At 46.3% G+C, this 19,875-nt stretch overlaps 1 protein-coding gene across 4 annotated transcripts in view; it reads left to right on the forward strand.

Annotated features, from left to right (window-relative positions):
- LOC309345487 (uncharacterized protein) overlaps nucleotides 1-19,875 on the forward strand; it is a 50,662-nt gene that overhangs the window by 30,126 nt on the left and 661 nt on the right. The window contains exons 1-3 of one of the 4 annotated variants that reach the window (XM_081868576.1): nucleotides 7,268-7,324; nucleotides 16,648-16,715; nucleotides 16,861-17,029. In XM_081868576.1, coding sequence (XP_081724702.1) covers nucleotides 7,301-7,324; nucleotides 16,648-16,715; nucleotides 16,861-17,029 — 261 coding nt within the window. In that variant the 5' untranslated portion in view covers nucleotides 7,268-7,300. Of the gene's footprint in view, nucleotides 1-7,267; nucleotides 7,325-13,283; nucleotides 13,726-15,862; nucleotides 16,276-16,476; nucleotides 16,716-16,860; nucleotides 17,030-19,875 lie in introns of those variants that run through there. The other 3 variants (XR_014158248.1, XR_014158249.1, XR_014158247.1) reach the window with 3 other exon arrangements.

Genomic DNA, 19,875 nt, shown 5'->3' on the forward strand with positions numbered 1-19,875 from the left:
TTTCCAACAGTGATGACCAAATTATGACTAAATTTGGGAAAGAAATCCTCAGATCCTCAAAATCATCAAAAATGTTCCACATTAAGTCCACGCTATTCCGGTTGGCCAAATCATTTTCACCCAGCTGAATGACAAGGGCATTGGGTGGGCCTTTCACAGTGGCTCTAGCTTTTACTGCTGGCAGAAATTCCGCCCAACGCATTCCACGGCGAGTGATCCAGGAGATTTCAACATTTTTTGGCAGATCCAACCCGCACCCCTGGCCACGGCTGACAGCACGGTTTCTGGCCCAGTGGACGATACTATGGCCTATGATCCAAACGCACACAACCACGTCACCTAAAAGGAAAAGAGCATAACAAGGAGGGGTCAGGGGTGATGAAAACAGTCATAAAGGCCTCCAAATGTACCCTTTAAAAGCATCTGACTTCCATCGACCCAGATCCTTTATCCTTTCAGCTGGTAGGCCTAAGTGTACCGCTTTAGTGGCTGCCCTGATCCGAAATGAGTGGGCCACAAATGGTCAGGGGTCCCTTTAACTTTACTATCTTAACTTTAGTTTCTTTACCAGCCTATACCTTCCTAATACCTTCTGACTGATTATCTCAACTGTTTGACTGACTCCTCTTAACAAATTCTCTTCCTCTCTCATACCAGACTAGCCCAACCCACAGACTTATCTTCTCTGTCTCTTATAACTCCAGACTGTCTTCTCAACAACTCTAACTCTCTCAAAAAACTTCTGCGGAAAAGGCGTTCCACAAAGTTTCATGGAAATTTCTAAAAGTATTATTAGACCAGATGGACATGGGAGACCAAATTACAAGAGGGTTAAAAGCAATTTATGAACAACAAGAAGCAAATATAATAATAAATAATGACATGACTGATTCTTTTAAAATACAGAAGGGCACCAGACAAGGGTGCCCACTTTCACCATTATTATTCATTTTGGTTTTGGAAATACTAAATCAAGAAATCAGACTGGATCAAGAAATAAATGGAATATCCCTAGGGGAGAAAATATACAAAATAAGGGCATTTGCAGATGATTTAGTGTTAATGGTGGAAAATCCAAAGGAAAGCATAGCAAAGGCTCTAGAAAAGATGGAAAACTTTGGAAGGGTTTCAGGTTTTGCTTTGAATAAAGAAAAAACGAAACTAATGGTAAAGAACATGGGAGACCAAGAGAAAAAGGAACTGGTAGAAAAATTTGGGTTACAAATTGTTAAAAAGTGAAATATTTAGGAATCCAAATAACAATGAAAAATATAAATTTGTTTGAAGATAATTATAAATAAAAATGGGAAGAAACAAAAAGAGAAATGGAAATTTGGACAAGATTGAATTTAACACTCTGGGGTAGAATTTTGGCTATTAAAATGAATATTTTACCAAAACTCTTGTTCCTTTTTCAAATGATTCCCATACAGTGGTGCCTCGCAAGACGAAATTAATCCATTCCGTGAGGCTCTTCGTATAGCGGTTTTTTCGTCTTGCGAAGCAAGCCCATTGACAGCTTAGTGGATTAGTGCTATTAGCAGTTTAGCGGCTTTTAGCGGATCAGCTGATAAGCGGCTTAGGAAAAGGGGGGGGGGAAACCAGCAGGAATCGCAAGACATTTCGTCTTGCGAAGCAAGCCCATAGGGAAATTCGTTTTGCGAAGCGCCTCCAAAACGGAAAACCCTTTCATCTAGCGGGTTTTCCGTCTTGCGAGGCGTTCGTCTTGCAGGGCACCACTGTAATAGGTAAAGATGATTGTTTAAAAAAATGGAAAATGGACCTAACAAAGTTTATATGGCAAGGCAAAAAGCCATGGATCAAACGTAAATTATTAACCGACATAAAAGAGCGGGGACTGCAAGAAGATTCTTAAGGAAATCAGCTCTGAGTGCTCACTGGAAGGACAGATCCTGAAGCTGAGGCTCTTCATGAGAAGAGAAGACTCCCTGGAAAAGACCCTGATGTTGGGAAAGATGGAGGGCACAAGGAGAAGGGGACGACAGAGGACAAGATGGTTGGACAGTGTTCTCGAAGCTACCAGCATGAGTCTTCTCTTCTCATGAGGTGGCCAAATTCTTGGAGCCTCAGCTTCAGGATCTGTCCTTCCAGTGAGCACTCAGAGCTGATTTCCTTAAGAATCTTCTTGCAGTCCATGGGACTCTCAAGAGTCTCCTCCGGCACCATAATTCAAAAGCATCAATTCTTCGGCGAACAGCCTACTTTATGGTCCAGCTCTCACTTCCATATATCACTACTGGGAAAACCATAGCTTTAACTATACGGACCTTTGTTGGCAAGGTGATGTCTCTGCTTTTTAGGATGCTGTCTAGGTTTGTCATTGCTTTTCTCCCAAGAAGCAGGCATCTTTTAATTTCATGACTGCTGTCACCATCATAAACCATAACATGCTGTAAATTTTATATCTGTATTCCACAATCGCTCCCATGCTTCCATGTCTATATTATGACCGATATCTATTGCCCAGTGTGAATGACGATGCACTCCTAAGGCTTTCCCCCAACATCTTTAGATGAAACCCCCCCCCCCCCGATCAACCTCCCTCAGAAACAGGAGCTTTCACTTATTCATAGCAGAGAGTGCCTTCTCTGAGCCACTACTTTAAAGGGAGCCTTGTGCTCAGCTGTCTGTCCCCAAACTGCTGTGGAAATGTATTATTCAGTCACTCTGTCTGTTTGTCTGTGCAGAGGACTCCTCACAAGCTTGTTCTGAAATATTCCTTCTTCAGACACCCTGTTTCAGCTTCCTGCAGTTTTGTTGGTAGCACTGACAAAAGGAGTCATCTTGTTTCATGCAGCCCAAACTCTGAGCAGTGAGAGGTTTCAGGCTATGCATAGGGTGCTGGTCCTTTGGAACGAAGCTCACTCTGGGCTCTTTAGGATATATAGTTTTGTTTTCTCACAGAAATACAATCTGAGCAGAGGATGTGAAATATGCTCAGTCAAGAGTGGATTTCATGCTCTTTATTCAGCTCATAGTGGTGAGGAAGAATGGAATTTCCCCCAGAATGTCTGCCTTATGTACATTATTTACACAATGGGCCCCACGTGATTGGCTAATTCCAGGATTCTCCTGTAGGCCAATCAGGTTGCAGATTCCCTTCCACCTGGAGCTGGATTGGGTGGCTCCTGTGGACCAATCAGACTGCTGCATTCTGGATCCTATTGTTCTAGGACCAATCAAACTGCTGCATTCTTAATCCTATTGTTCTAGGACCAATCAGACTGCTGCCTTTTGGATCCTATTCAACTCAGTACATAACAGGATGGAAGGGCTCACAGCAGTAACATTCCAGCAGATCTTGCTTGCCCAGTATAGGTTCCTAGGAGGACTCCAAAACCATGGCTTTGGGTCCAGCACAGAGCAGGAAAAGACTCTGTGTCTCTTCCCAGCTAAGACCTCCAGACTCTGGCAAAAGGCTGTTCTTCTTGTTCTTCTTTACACCTCTAGGATGATGCAGAATTTGGCAAAGGGAGGAGATGGGCAAGGCCCACCCGGTGGTTTGTATGGCAACAGCACACCTGTTCTTTGCCAACTCCCTGTGGGTCCAAATGTGGATGCTTGCAGGTCCAGCTATAACAATATTTTCACTATCTTTCAGACAGACAGAGGTGTGGGCTGCCTTCTTCAGAAAAGAATACATATGACAGACCCCTCTGCCCAGAGAGATGCATTGATAAAATGGGGACAATTTGATCCCCCGTACTGGCGTCATCTGGGGGAGGGCTGGGGGCCTGGGCCCCCACAAAATTTCCCCTGTGGGTGCTCGGCCATCCCGTTGCACATGGACACAGGATCCCAAATGTGGCTGCATCATGTAATCTACCCTGAGCTGCTGGGTGAATAGCCACCTTATCCAGGAGACGAATACATATTAGGGTTGGCAGCCCCACCTTTCTGGAAGGGTGGTGTTATAACAGAAGAAAAACCTGCTCCTTTCCCCCTTATGGGGTATCCAAGAGCCCATATAGAGTCCTTTTGTAGGTTCCCTATTGGTAGGAGAAAATAACAGAGGCCAACCAGAGAATATTGAGAAGCAAAGCAGCTAGTAAGCCTGATCTTTATTAAACTGTTGCAACAGGGTCCCCCACTCACTCCACGCAGGGAGGGAGGAGAGGAACCCAGAACATTGGTGTGCAAGCTCTTATATAGACTTTTGAAAACTCTGTAGTGCCATGCGAGTGGCTTGCCGATCAGAAGGTCAGCTGTTCGAATCTCTGCGACGGGGTGACCTGCCGTTGCTCGGTCCCTGCTCCTGTCCACCTAGCAGTTCGAAAGCACGTCCAAGTGCAAGTAGATAAATAGGTACTGCTCTGGCGGGAAGGTAAATGGCATTTCCGTGCACTGCTCTGGTTTGCCGGAAGTGGCTTAGTTGTGCTGGCCACATGACCCGGAACCTGTACGCCAGCTCCCTCGGCCAGTAAAGCGAGATGAGCGCTGCAACCCCAGAGTCGTTCGTGACTGGACCTAACGGTCAGGGGTCCCATTGCCTTTACCCTGTAGCTCAAGACCACCCCCCAAAACATCATACATACATCACGAAAGAAGTGGTCCGCAGCAGAAATCTGAGTGTGTTGCTTCTCTCCTCTCTGCCAGGATACCTGATAATGCCTTATCTGATTGCCTTTTCTGAGTAGCCTGGCCATTCCTTTGAGATAGTAAATATTTAGTTTCTGAATCTCTTATGCATATTGATAGTGTGCTCAGCTTAGCAGATACTTGGCTGATTAGGGAGTGTCCAGATGTTGTGCGGACCCCCCTGGTTGAAATTATCAATTTGTCCCTTGACACGGGGACATTCCCAGGGGAACTGAAGGAAGCAGTGGTGTGTCCACTCTTAAAAAAAACTTCATTAGATCCCTTAGACCTATCCAATTACCGCCCAGTTTCAAATCTTCCATACCTGGGTAAGGTAATTGAGAGAGCAGTTGCTGAACAGCTTGGTAGGTTTCTGGAGGAAACATCGGCATTAGATCCATTTCAGTCCGGTTTTCGTCCTGGTTTTGGGACGGAGACGGCTCTGATTGCCTTAACAGATGATCTCCGTAGACAACTGGATCGAGGCGGGTCAGGACTGCTGATCCTTTTAGATTTGTCAGCAGCCTTTGACATGGTCGATCATGATCTTCTGGACCACCGCCTCGCAGACGTGGGGATACAGGGCATAGCCCGTAACTGGTTGTGCTCTTTTATCTCTGGTCGGGGACAGAGGGTGGCACTAGGGAGGGAAATGTCGTCACGCCACTCCTTGGTGTGTGGAGTGCCGCAGGGCGCAATTCTCTCCCCGATGCTTTTTAACATCTTTATGCGCCCCCTTGCCCAGATTATCCGGAGCTTTGGGCTGGGCTGTCACCAACATGCTGATGACACTCAGCTCTATCTGCTGATGGATGGTCACACCGACTCGACCCCGAACACACTGACCAGATGCTTGGAAGCTGTGGCTGGATGGTTTCGTGGGAGCCGATTGAAACTAATTAGTGCCATTGCCTTCCGTTAAGAGTTTGGGTGTAATCCTTGACGCCTCCCTTTCCATGGAGGCGCAGGTTACAGCAACAGCCAAGGCGACATTTTTCCACCTTCGCCGCATCAAGCAGTTGGTTCCTTACCTTTCCCGCCCTGACTTGGCCACAGTGATCCATGCGACGGTCATCTCCAGGCTTGACTACTGTAATTCGCTCTACGCGGGGCTGCCCTTGAAGCTGTCCCAGAAACTCCAGCGGGTGCAGAATGCTGCAGCGAGGCTCCTCACGGGGTCTCTGCCATGGGAGCATATTCACCCAGTGCTTTTCCAGCTGCACTGGCTCCCGGTGGAGTACAGGGTCAGATTTAAGGTGCTGCTTTTGACCTTGAAAGCCCTTCACGGCCTAGGACCCTCGTACCTACGGGACCGCCTCTCCTGGTATGCCCCACGGAGAGCCTCAAGGTCCATAAATAACAACACCCTAGTGGTCCCGGGCCCTAAGGAAGTTAGATTGGCTTCGACCAGAGCCAGGGCCTTTTCAACTCTGGCTCTGGCTTGTGGAACGCTCTGTCTCATGAGACCAGGGCCCTACAGGATCTGATTTCTTTCCGCAGGGCCTGTAAGACAGAGTTGTTCCGCCTGGCCTTTGGCTTGGAGCCAATTTGATTCCCTCCCTCCCTCTCTCTCTTTTTTTCTTTTTCCTTCTTTTCCTTCTCCTCCTGCGATGGGCTACATTTTAATGTTCCATTATTTTAATGTTGTATTTTATTTTTGTTTTTAAGTTTGTAATCATTCATCTTGTTTTTATTATTGCTTGTAAGCCGCTCTGAGGCTGGCCTTGGCTGGGGAGGGCGGGGTATAAATAAATTATTATTATTATTATTATTCTATGATGTCACAGTAGGGGGCTTGCAGGCGCTGGGCAACCGAAGTTGGCATGAGTGTTACACAAATCTTAAAGTGCACACATAGCAGGCACGCACCCTAGAAAAAAAACAATCCTATATTCCCTGAAAAAAAAGACACTTTGAGTTCACAGAGCAATCCTGAAGCCCTCTTAATGACCCCAGACATTTACTCTGCAGTTGAAGGAAAAACCTTTCCCAATAGTTCTTTTCACTTACAAATCCTTCAAAAGCTATAAACATCTCACATAAATAGGGGTAGATCTGTGACAATGGGTTCAAGAACTGAGGTATTTACCATTTCAAGGGAAAGGCTCAGACTGGTCAGGAAAGGGCAACCAGCAAACATTGCCAGGTATCATGACAAGAGACAAGCCAGGAGACAAGACTGCCTCTTTCTATGATGCATGTCTGATGCTTGTTGGGTGGGCAGTGGTTTTCAAGCAGGGTGCTGTGGCACCCTTTGGTGCCTTGAATGGTCAAGGGTGCTTGGTCAAGGGTGCTGGGAGCAACACTGGCCTCTGTCCCTCTTTCTCCCCCCAGGCCTTCTTGCATCTCTGCCTCCAAAGGTTTGCACAGCTGTTTGTATATAAAATAAACGTTCATAAATGTACATGGCAAACATATAAGTAAGTACAGGGGAGCAATCCTGTCAGCTTCTTTAGGAGACAACAAGAGTCTGCAGGATACAAATAATAGAAAAAGTATTAAACTGTACATTTCAAAGAATATATATCACCCTAGCGTTGCATGGCATTAACATTGTTCTAACCACTAGGCCACACGGCCTCTCCTAGAGCCTTGGCACTGAGGCCGGGAATTCCATCTTCTCAACTGCCGTTGCCTAGCAACGGAGCTTGTGCCATTTGAGGTTCCTCAGCATCTCGAGGTTGGAGGAGGTGGCCTAAGGATGGCTTCCCGAAGACTCCTGGAGGTAAGTGTAGGTTGCCATGGCCAGGGGACTTAACTCTGGAACCTACTTGTATGAACTTTATTAGCTCTATGAGCTCTGGCCCAATGGTTGCCAGTGGTTTGATTCGAATTAATTTTATAATGAATGATTTTAGAGTGTTGTGTTGTACTGTTTTATTGTTGTTAGGGAGGGTGGGATATAAATAAAAATTATTATTATTATTATTGTTATTATTATGGTCACAGACCAGGATAAAAAAAGAAAGAGCATATAAATAAAGTAGCAGTTAGGATTATTTTTTTAAAACCGATAATTGTTAGAGCAAATGAGGACCAAGAAACAGGCATAGGATAAAACATCTGAATAAAATACAAGATTAAACACGGATAATGGATGGATAAAAACTGATAATTAAAACAGATAAGAACTAAAAAAACCAAAGACAGTTAAAACAACTGTAAGAGCATAAGAACTTAAAAACTCACAGTTAAAACAACTATAAGAGGCTGCAGAGTAGAAGCCTCTGAAATAGAGGACCCTCACAACATTAGAAACTGCTGCGCAAATATGGTTAAAACAGACAATGTACAACAATAAATTGAGAAATAATTTGTTGTAGTAAAGGGGCTCCGGCCACTCGCCCCTCCCTCACCTGCCCTTACCCTCCAGCTGGGTCAGGTTTCTGGAACGGAGGCCAGCAGCCATTTGCTTTTTGACAAAACAAAACGCAACAGAAATGGTAATGCTGCCACCACTCCGTCTCAGGGCACCAGGAGGCACAGTCCAAGGGAGAAGACTATGCTCCTTTGTTACCGGTTGCCCCACTCTGCAAGCTGCTTCCGCAAACTTGCAGGCAGAAATTCATCAGGTATAGCGTAACCAAGTACCGTATTTTTCGCTCTCTAGGAAGCACTTTTCCCCCTCCAAAAATGAAGGGGAAATGTGTGTGTGTCCTATGGAGCGAATGTAGGCTCCTTGGCTTCGCGGCGGCGTGCCTGACCTGGAAGCCGGAGGCCTCCAGCTTTGCTAAAGGGGCGCTGCGCCTTCTCCCTCTCTGCGCAGCGCCTCTCCTGAGAGAGAGAGAAGGCGCAGAGCCCCTTGAGCGACGCACCTGTCCTGGAAGCCGGAGGAGGAACAGAAGGGACTCATTCTGTTCTTTCTCCAGCTTCGCTGAAGGGCGCTGCGCCTTCTCCCTCCTGGCTTCTGCCTTAGCCCTGCGCAGCCTCTTTGGGCAGGGGGAGCCTTCATCCCGCTGCCCTGAAGAGGCTTGGCGCGGTTATCCCAGAAGCCAGGACAGCCGCACGGTATCCCAGAAGCCAGATCCCTCTTGCTGTCCTGGCTTCTGGGCTTCAGAATAATTTTTTCTTGTTTTCCGCCTCCCAAAACTAGGTGCGCCCTATGGTCCGGTGCGCCCTATGGTGCAAAAAATACGGTAGTCAGGCGTTGGACTTAGATTTCCCCTCAGATTGGCACAGAAGACAAAAGAAAGTTTCTTTTTTAAAAAATTTATTAAAAAAACACAAAGTTGACATGCTTAAAAAGCAGGCACATCTTTTGTATCTTGCAGGCAGATAAAATACAGTGTTTAGTACAGCTAACTAAGATACTCACTTCTAAGAACAAAGACAGAGATAGGATAGTTTCAAAGTCCTTCAGTAGATCCGCATTACAAAGTCAGCAGGAATCTCTATTACAAGGAGACACAGGACGGCTGCCAGCAAAGGTGGTACGCTAACAGCCGGGCGAATCGCAGGTTGCAGAGCGCTCTTTCTCAGCCATTCTTAGGATCTTTATTCCCAGGTTATTAAAAGACTGATAACAACACTAGGTGGGTGTGAATAGCTGGAGCCCCAGGTGTCAAGCCCCTAATCAAACTAGAGAACTTCCTTCCTAAGATAACAATTTACACATTTGGAGACTGTTGGTCTGCAGGGTTAAAGCAACAGCCCTCTTTCCCATAACTCTTGTGGCTTTTTGATTACCCACCATACTCCGCTCCTTTCTTGACCAAAGTTTGAAATCCTTAACTTCACTACACCCTCCCCTCTAAGATGAAATTACAGTGTTAAGTCCCTAAATTTCATCAAAACAAAGTATGTACAAACTGATGTAAACATTTCCAGCTTGAGTGGTTAAGCAGCCTTTTAAAGAAAAAATTCACTAGCAACACACTCAAACTGATCTTCCCCAAACTAGGGGGGTTGCACAAATAACTCATCGTGGGTCAATACCGCAGGCACAGTAAAACAGCTGTGAAATAACAAAAAACTTCCTAGCCGATGTTCTGGACAGGATAGACAAGGATAACACATCAAAAGTACCTTTAGCCTGTTTGTACCCTTCTAGGAAGTCTAAGTGCACAAAGGCTACCTGTGTTCGACTTCCAAAAGGAGTTAACAAAGAAAATTCAAAACAAAACAAATTCCTTCCAGTAGCACCTTAAAGACCAACTAAGTCAGTTCTTGGTATGAGCTTTCGTGTGCATGCACGAAAGCTCATACCAAGAACTGACTTAGTTGGTCTTTAAGGTGCTACTGGAAGGAATTTGTTTTGTTTTGACTATGGCAGACCAAAACGGCTACCTATCTGTAAAGAAAATTCAAGTTCCACATACATTTTCAAGTATTAGCATGATGTTCTCTAAAAGAATTAGGCACCTTTTGGTATTTCTCTTGATAAAACACAGGACTTAGCTTGGCCTCGGATGTACTAAGGCCAGGCCAGTAAACGACTTGCTTAGGGGGGAGACTGGTAAGATTTAAAGTTACAGCCCAGTCTCCTTTCTCAAAACTTTGAGTCACTATTTCCAGATCAGAAAGACCTTTTTGTTCAGCAGTGGGATGGTCTAAGTTTCTCCTAATCCTATTTGACTGGCATTGGTTTGCATTTCAAAAGGAGGCTGCTGGTCAGGGGCTAGAATCACCCACAAACTTACTAGGGCTTGTGTTAACAACTCAGTGGCTCCCTTGAATTGGTGTAAGAGCCATTCCAGTACACACTGGATTTCTGCTCCCAGGGATTTGATGTTTCACAAGCCCAATCTGAATCCGAAATCATTCACTTCTCCTTGAGCAAACTGACATTTATACATTTTAACGGTCAGGTTTGCATCTTGCAATCGGGCCAAAGCTCTCTGCACATGCTTAAGGTGTTCTGGCCATGACTTAGAAAAAATTAACTCAACTTCTTCCAATCCCTCCCATCTCCCTCTGAGCATGGACAAAGGATTTTCTAGGAGCTTGCCAAAACCTGGCTGGTCTGACACAAACTCTGGGCTCCTTGAGTAAATCTCAACCAAAATTCCTAACAGATTTTGAACACAGAGGTGGGGTGGGATGGAATCCCAATCAAACCTGAAAACACTTTTACTCATAACATAACCACACTGTTTCCTAGGACTAAAGTTCTGTAAAAGACCCACCAAATCCCATTTCTTCTCCACACAAACATTTGCATTACAAAACTTTTTGAAAAACAATAAACATATCGATTGGGTCTTTATAGTCCTTGAGCTGTGGATAGAAAAACTCTTTTTCAGGCACAAAAGGGGTAAACTCTATTGTGCAAAGAGACTTTTCTGCAGTTTCTAAATGACCTAGGAGAGAGTGACCAAATCTCTGCTTTACTTCAAACGCGGCCAAATCTCCCACCATGGCAGAGGACTCAAAACTCTCCACAGTGGCTTGGCTGGGCTGAGCTGGCCCCCCTTTCTCTTCTTGCCTCTCCGCTTTCGCACAGTCTGCGTCGCTAGGGGGGTCGTTGCAAGCTGCTGGAAAGGAACTGTAGATTTCAAAACCCCTTCCCCCAAAGTAAGGTTTGCACAAACTTGGGGTTCAGGGACTGGAACAAAGGGATCCCCCATAAAATCCTGGGAGGGAACTGAATCAACAGTTGCAGATTGGGGAATTAAATTTCCACCACTAGGATTACTCTTCCGAAAATCGGACTGGTTCAGCTGAGACAAAACTAAGTCTTTTGGCAGAGTCACAATATCAGAGTCTATGCTTCAAAAGGAAGGCACAACAATTTGATGAAGGTGAACACTGGGAGGTGTGCTAGACGCTGAGGTGGGCCAGTTAACACCAGGGGTGGCAGTGCGTATTAAGCCAACCCTCTTCCCAACCGATTTCTCAGGAACAGCAGTCACAGCAGTTCCAGTTCCAATGGAAAAAGAGTTCACCGCAAGTTGTTGTTGGTAAACCTTAAATCCCAAATTGTTCCCCACCAGGACAGGACTTTTGCACACTTCAGGATCATGTACTATAATTAGGTGGTTTCCATAGTACCCCTTATAGGATACTGGAACAATGGCAGTAGGTTGAAAAATCTCATTCACACCATAGGGGCTAATCTTTAAGGGTTTAGCCTGCATCTGTAGGGGCAAAACCAAATCTCTGGACACACTGGTAATGTCAGACCCAGTGTCTCAGAAAGAGTTCACAGCAATTCCGTTGATCTCAATGGGGGCTGTAAACTTCGAATTAGCCCACTTCAGATGAGGCACACTTGGACCAGCACCAATAATAATAATAATAATAATAATAATAATAATAATAATAATAATAATAATAATTTATTTGTACCCCGCCCATCTGGCTGGGTTTCCCCAGCCACACTGGGCGGCTTCCATAGAAACCAAAAATACACTAAAATATCACAGATTAAAAACTTCCCTGAACAGGGCTGCCTTAAGATGTCTTCTGAATGTCAGGTAGTTATTTATCGCTTTGACATCTGATGGGAGGGCGTTCCACAGGGCAGGCGCCACTACCGAGAAGGCCCTCTGCCTGGTTCCCTGTAGCTTTGCTTCTCGCAATGAGGGAACCGCCAGAAGGCCCTCGGCGCTGGACCTCAGCGTCCGGGCAGAACGATGGGGGTGGAGACGCTCCTTCAGGTATACTGGGCCGAGGCCGTTTAGGGCTTTAAAGGTCAACAGCAGCACTTTGAATTGTGCTCGGAAACTCACAGGTCCCACAATAACTGCACTTAAAGTGGCTACAGCTGGTTTGGAAGCTATAGCGTCAGGAGCTGCCCCACCCTTCCCCTCCGGACTGAGCTTTCCTCAGTTCCTGATTTTTGCTCTTCCGCTTGGTCCTGGATCATGCGCACCGCAGGAGTCAAAGTCAAAACTGGAGGCTTCTTTTCACTTAATTGGGGGCAAACTGCTTTTACATGCCCGGTTTCCTACAATAAAAGCACAGTCTGGAACTCGGAGACAATTTAGCACATTCCCCACCTGCTGTAGAGGAGTCTTTTGCAGGAGTAGGGGGACCCCTGCTTTGATCTTTAACGGGAGGGCCGGACCTCCCGCCAGAAGCTGAAGCTGCTGGTCTGTACCCACCAGCCAGTCCCCTGTTGGCCAGATGAGAATGATTTAGTCTAAAAGATATTCTGTGGCCTCTTCTAAAGATCGTGGACTTTGGTCAGCAACCAAACTCGCAATTTCTGGAGACAGGTGGTGCATAAGTTGCTCTATTAGCATCAGCTGCCTAAGTTCTTCAAAGCCACACACACCTGCGGCTGAAAGCCAAAGTTCAAAGTTCTGGGCCATTTTCGCAGAATACACAGCAATGCTGTCTGAGGGACCAGACTTATCCCCTTTTCGGAAAGCCCTCCCATAGTTCTCAGGATGAAGTCCATGCCTTTGCATGACTAATTTTTTTAAGCGCTCATAGTCATTGATTTGGGGTGAGGGGAGATGGCCCATCGATTCGGCTAGGTCTCCACAAATTAGGGAGCGCAAAATTGGCATGTACATTTTCAGGGACACCCCCATATCTCGGCAGGTTACTTCAAACAGAGTCAGATAACTCAGAACATCAGTGGGGGGGGGGCTGATATTTCAGAAATGCCCTCCAGTTAAGGTTGCTCAAAGTTAGCCCCGGAGGAGACTGTCTGCGATTTTCTCCTCGTGACTCTTCATGACTGTAGTCATACCTTGGAATAGGATGTCGAGATGCTCATCCGGAGGGACGCAGGTGTTCCTCCGCCCCGTATCCACGCGAGGGTCTAGGGAGAAATTTCTCCTCCTCCTCTGCTGCGTACTGTCGCACTGCTCCACGAGTTTCCCAAGCTCTTACTGGCGAGTAGACCCATCCCGGGCCAGCTGGGCGAACGCCGTCTCACTGTTCTGCGAATGTCGCGCGATGGACGCTCTCGATGGTAGTCTCCCACAGACACTTCTTGCAGCTGCTGCCGCAGATCTTGATACTCATAAGCCATCCGGCTGACTCTCGGCCCCATAAGAATGGACTGGCCCATCTTTGGAAACTTATCACGGCACCGGTATCCACCTTGGCCTGGGTTTTGCACCCACTCAACCGCATCGCCCTCTGAAAACTCCATCTCTTTGGGCTCTGCATAAACAAGATAGTTCCCTCTAGGACGTGTGGAGGCCATCCTAGCTTCCACTTCCTCACGAGGTGACAAGAGTTGGTTAACTGGCGCCCCCCTCACTCTCTCCAAGTTGCAGAACTCTCGCCCACCCTTCCGAACAGTTCTTAATTCGCTGGCATCCACCAGCTCTCTCTCCGACTCAGGATCTCCCAAAAACCAGGAGGCGGATTCCGCTCTGGGACTTGGAGGTTGGGGGGCGTTGTCTCCGAAGGAAGGGAGCTGCCTTCTCCACCCGGACCCCATTCGTCCACAGTACGCAAAGTGCATTCCTGGGAAGCCCCGGCTTCCATAATTCCTGACTATCTCTATCCCCAAAAAATAAAACGCCTGTAGTACACAAAAGAAAAAATTGTGCCAATTTAAAATCAAAGTGCCAATTTAAAATCAAAGTGCCTTTCTGCAGGGAAGTTCCATCCCACCGCTGCCACCATGTAGTAAAGGGGCTCCGGCCACTCGCCCCTCCCTCACCTGCCCTTACCCTCCAGCTGGGTCAGGTTTCTGGAACGGAGGCCAGCAGCCATTTGCTTTTTGACAAAACAAAACACAACAGAAATGGTAATGCTGCCACCACTCCGTCTCAGGGCACCAGGAGGCACAGTCCAAGGGAGAAGACTATGCTCCTTTGTTACCAGTTGCCCCACTCTGCAAGCTGCTTCCGCAAACTTGCAGGCAGAAATTCATCAGGTATAGCGTAACCAAGTGGTCAGGCGTTGGACTGAGATTTCCCCTCAGATTGGCACATAAGACAAAAGAAAGTTTCTTTTTTAAAAATTTATTAAAAAAACACAAAGTTGACATGCTTAAAAAGCAGGCACATCTTTTGTATCTTGCAGGCAGATAAAATAAAGACATTGTTTAGCATAGCTAACTAAGATACTCACTTCTAAGAACGAAGACAGAGATAGGATAGTTTCAAAGTCCTTCAGTAGATCCGCATTACAAAGTCAGCAGGAATCTCCATTACAAGGAGACACAAGATGGCTGCCAGCAAAGGTGGTACACTAACAGCCGGGCAAATCGCAGGTTGCAGAGCGCTCTTTCTCAGCCATTCTTAGGATCTTTATTCCCAGGTAATTAAAAGACTGATAACAACACTAGGTGGGTGTGAATAGCTGGAGCCCCAGGTGTCAAGCCCCCAAATCAAACTAGAGAACTTCCTTCCTAAGATAACAATTTACACATTTGGAGACTGTTGGTCTGCAGGGTTAAAGCAACAGACCTCTTTCCCATAACTCTTGTGGTTTTTTGATTACCCACCATACTCCGCTCCTTTCTTGACCAAAGTTTGAAATCCTTAACTTCACTACAAATGTACAACAATAAACTATCCCAGGGAGTTGACTCAGAGTCAGGGCTTTTCATGCCAGACTATTTTGAGTTGGGCGATGGTCTGCGCCTACAGATCTGTACACAGAATCTGGCGACCATCCAGGTCATCTTCTGCTCTTTGCCTAACAGCAAAAGGTCAAATTTTTGCTTTTGCGGGAGGTCAGCGAACCTCACCAGTAGGGGATCCGTGATCTTACTACGTGCCTCTTCATAAAAGGGACATCTAAAGAACAAGTGTTCTGGGCTTCCTATCTCTCCCAATGGACAGGTGCAAAGTCTCTGAGCATACGGGACCCTTCTAAAGGCTCCATCCAGGACCGGCGAGGGAAGAGCCGCGCTTCTGGCGAGTGTAAAGGCCCTTCTTGCATCCCTAGATACAAGAAAGAAGAGATATGCTGCCGGTGCGGCTATATCTCTCTCGATTTCTCCAATTCTATAGTCGGGGCACTTTGCACAGTCCTGCTGTCTCTCGGTGTCTAATATTCTTTGCCTGACCGTAGCATTAGCCTGGCCTAAGCCCAGACTTAGAAGGGCTTGAGGGGCAAAACCCAGTTTCCGGAGGGTGCTCAGGACTGCAGTCTGCCAGCCCGACTGGAATTGGTCACAGAGGATCAAAGGGGCTATCCCTCGGGGGAGCAGATTCAATGTCAGCCATTTGTAGATTGATGTTAGGCAGATGCTAGCCTCCACTCTCATCATCCCCGTTTCCAATCTAATCCATGCATTTGAGCCAAAATCTGGGGACTTGGAGGAGAGCTCTAAGAAGTCAAGAAGTATCTGGGGACTTGGAGGAGAGCTCTAAGAAGAGGGAATCAAACTGATTCTAAGCCAAAGGTCAGGTGGAACATCTCTGTCTTACAGGCCCTGCGGAAAGAAATCAGATCCTTCAGGGCCCTGGTCTCATGAGACAGAGCTCCACCAGGCCGGAGCCAGTGTTGAGAAGGCCCTGGCTCTGGTTGAGACTAATCTAACTTCCTTAGGGCCCGGGACCTCTAGGGTGTTGCTATATATGGACCTTAAGGTCCTCTGTGGGGCATACCAGAAGAGACAGTCCTGTAGGTACGAGGGTCCTAGGCTGTGAAGGGCTTTAAAGGTCAAAACCAGCACCTTAAATCTGACCCTGTACTCCACCGGGAGCCAGTGCAGCTGGAAAAGCACTGGGTGAATATGCTCCCATGGCAGAGACCCCGTGAGGAGCCTCGCTGCAGCATTCTGCACCCGCTGGAGTTTCTGGGACAGCTTCAAGGGCAGCCCCACGTAGAGCGAATTACAGTAGTCAAGCCTGGAGGTGACCATCGCATGGATCACTGTGGCCAGGTTGGGTCGGGAAAGGGAAGGGACCAACTGCTTGATGAGGCGAAGGTGGAAAAATGTCGCCTTGGCTGTTGTAACCTGCGCCTCCATGGAAAGGGAGGTGTCAAGGATTACACCCAGACTCTTAACCGAAGGCTTAAATGAATAGAAGGATGAATAAGGTCTCTAAGGAAATGGAGGCCAGAGATTTTCAGTTTGTTTCCCAACCTACCTCGTCTGTGCTTTCCTGCTCAATACAAAAACATGAATGGGTCTGATCCATTCTTCACATTCTGACGTTCCTGTTTCTCTTTTCTCATGGACAGGGAATTGATTTTGATGAAGATCAAATATCGGAAATCAGCCTGGAAGATGGGGAGGATCTTCCTCCAAGGTAATCCTGTGCTAATCCCCTCCCCCATAATCAATTGCTTTTAAAAAACAACCCGGTCCATTTCTATGGTGGTGGTGCTTGGGGTCTTTGAAGGATGGGAGGCAATAAACCCTTTTGACAAAGTGCTACTCCTCTCTCCCCTCAGCATCCCAACCACAGCTTCTCCGGATGCGGCTGATCTTCCTCCTGAAAGCGTCAGCAAGGACCGGCTGAAGAACAGATTTACGGATGTCGTCGCAACGATGAAGAATGGGAAGATCCGAAGGAAGGCGCTCCAAGATCTTTCCGCCCTCCTGAAGAAGATCCAGGAATATGTGAGTTGCGTGGCGAGTTCCCGCCTCCCCCACGGAAATAAAGACACAGGACACCATTATTTTAGGTTAATGGGCAAAATTAGGCCACAACTTTATTGATTACAGGAACTGAGCGGTATTGGCTTAGGCATTGGTCCTATAGACTAACCGGCTTCAGCCTGATTGCTAGAAGACCGGCAAGGATTAACCACCAGGAGGGGGAGTCCTGCTGATGTACATCAACTAGGAGCTCCCCCGGGGTCACCCCTCAAGGGCGTGCCTTAGGCCCTCACCTCCATAGGCTTCAGACATGGCAATGCCCCCCCCCCCCGGAATCCTTTACCGGACTACCCTTCAATTTGGGGGAAGGTGATGGCGCTTCCTTCCCCCTTTTCATCTGGATATCAATAACCTTACCAATGCCTAACCGCCAATGCTGAGGAAGTTGTGGTGATTTGCTACAAGGTAGGCAAAAAACCAAATGGCTGGTGCCAATTTGCCAAGCAGGAAAAATTCCTACCAGGCCCCTTGACGGCGAGCAACCGAAGTCCATAGCAATGTCAAAGAGCCAAACCTAAAGGGTGGGAAAACCGGAGCTGCTGGGGCACTGGGAGAAAAAGGGAAATCCTTTTTTTTTATTTTTAATGATATTTATTAGAAGTTTCAAAAATTACAGAAAAAAGCAAAAGGGAGAGCAACAAAAAATTAACAAAACATACATAACAGTACATCAAAAAAGGAAGAAAGAAAGAAAAACCACATAAAAACCAATACACCAATAACAATAAAAAAAACCACACATCCAATATTCCATATCTCCATCCTTCATTTACTTGTTTCATCGACCTCCTTGCACCTCCTTTTTTGTATTCTAGTTTAGTTATTTGTTTCAGCAAATTCTTTCCATCTTTCTCAATTTTTATTAAGTAATTTGTCTTAACAGTCTAACCTATTAGTTAACTCAGCAAATCCTTTCCATCTTTCACTATATTCTGTCATTCAATTTACCTTAATTTATTTTAACCTTATCTTACCATAAAATACCTTAAAGCTTAAAAATTAATATTTATTTGTGCATAATTCCTTATATCATTTCTACTAAAGCCAAATATTTTCATTCCAACATTTTTCCTAATGCTCATTAATTTTACACTAATTCCCAAAATAATTGTTTTTTAAAAAAGTTTTCTTCCAATCTTCCTCCAGCGTCTCTTCTTCCTGGTCTCGGGTTATGTCAGTCCTTACTGTCCATTCCATCTAGTCCATCAACCTGGTAATCTTATGTCTGAGGCTCTTAAGTCTTTTCCATGTCCCTTCTGCAGATCTTCTTCTTGTTTGTACTTGCACTTTACCTTATCTTTTGTTGATCTCTTTCTTAATTTCTTTCCTTTCTCATTTAGGAGTAGGTCTCGGGGATGTTCCAACTCAAAAATATCTCCGTCTCTCCTCAGCAGATCGGCCCATTCCCCACAGTCCCATTCCCCACAGTCAACAGTGTAGTCCAGAAAATATTTAAAGGCATGTTTCAAAGTCCCTCCAAACTTAAGGGCCCCCACAACTCCAGACCCCCCCTGGCCCACTCCAGATTCAACCTTCAACAACAACGGCTTATGCTCCTGTAGGACCTCGGGCTTCTCCATTTGTATTACTTGAGGTTCAACAGCAACCTCCTCCATTATCTTCTGCGTTTGCACTTGCTCTATCAAATCAGGTTCTTGAGTTGGCTCCTGGATGGTTTCTGTATAAGTATTCGCTGTTTGTCCAAAATTTTTGACTGCAACAGTCATCAAATCCATCTTCTCATGCATCTGCTCCAACAAAGCGCTTGTCTTGCAAAAAGCAAGCACCAAAACTTCTTCCAAACACATTTTTGTTCAAGGTCACAGTCTGTTCCCAGGATCCTAATCACCACAGCTGTAAAGTCCCCAGATCGACTCCAGCAACAATTTAACAAACTCCCTCTAGAGGAGACAATTTCTATTTGTATCCATCTTTTGAAAGCAGATCCAACAAAATAAAGTTACTTTCATTTTTCAAATTTTTTGTTTCTTTTAAATGCAAAAGGCAACATTGGAGACAACTTGTTTCTCTTCTTTAACTATCTGTCAAAGGATGTTCCTTTCGCAGTCAATGAACTTCACCAAAAATCTCTGTCTCTGACACCCCGTTCCCAGGTTTGAGACAGTGGAAATTTAACTTTCTTTACTCTCTCTCCTGCAGGCTTAAACAGTCAAAATTCCCCCTCTTTACTCCTGCTTCCAAGAGGGGTTTAGATGGTTAAAACAGAAGGAATTTTAAACCTTTATGTACAGCTTTCCAGACTTCAGCTTGCACAATTTTTGCTTCAGGCTATTTACAAAAGCGGAAGGCGGACTTCCTGTTTAGGACCTTCCCGCTTGAGTGCCAAATTAAAATGTTTCTTAGCCCAATTTTCTGTTCTACTCACGGGTACTTGTTTAGAGTCCAATTGTCCACAGGAAAAAGTCAGCGCTCTCCGGCAACGGCTGTGTAGCTTCACTCCGTAAAAATAGTGGTCGATTCAAAACACCCCGCTCACCCCACGTCACTTCGGATCCCCGAAAAAGGGGTTTCCTTGCGTGTGTGGGGGGGGGCGCTCCTGGTGTCAGCCGAATCCCACATTCCCAGGCTTCCTCCACCTGGGATTTTTAAAGGGTCTCCGTCTTCGCCGCGGCAGCAAGACCCGATTGTTGCGGAGCAGGTTCCTCTGGATCAGAGGAATTCCGCCATTGCCAATGGCGCTAACCTAGAAGTCCGAAAAAGGGAAATCCTCAGGCGCGCCGGCCCTAAATAGCGCTGGCCACACCTCCCGGGCCAGCTGATTGGCTGGCAAGGGAGGTGACGCGCCC

Source organism: Podarcis erhardii (assembly GCF_964252035.2).
Source record: "Podarcis erhardii genome assembly, chromosome: 7".
NCBI classification, from domain to species: domain Eukaryota; kingdom Metazoa; phylum Chordata; class Lepidosauria; order Squamata; family Lacertidae; genus Podarcis; species Podarcis erhardii.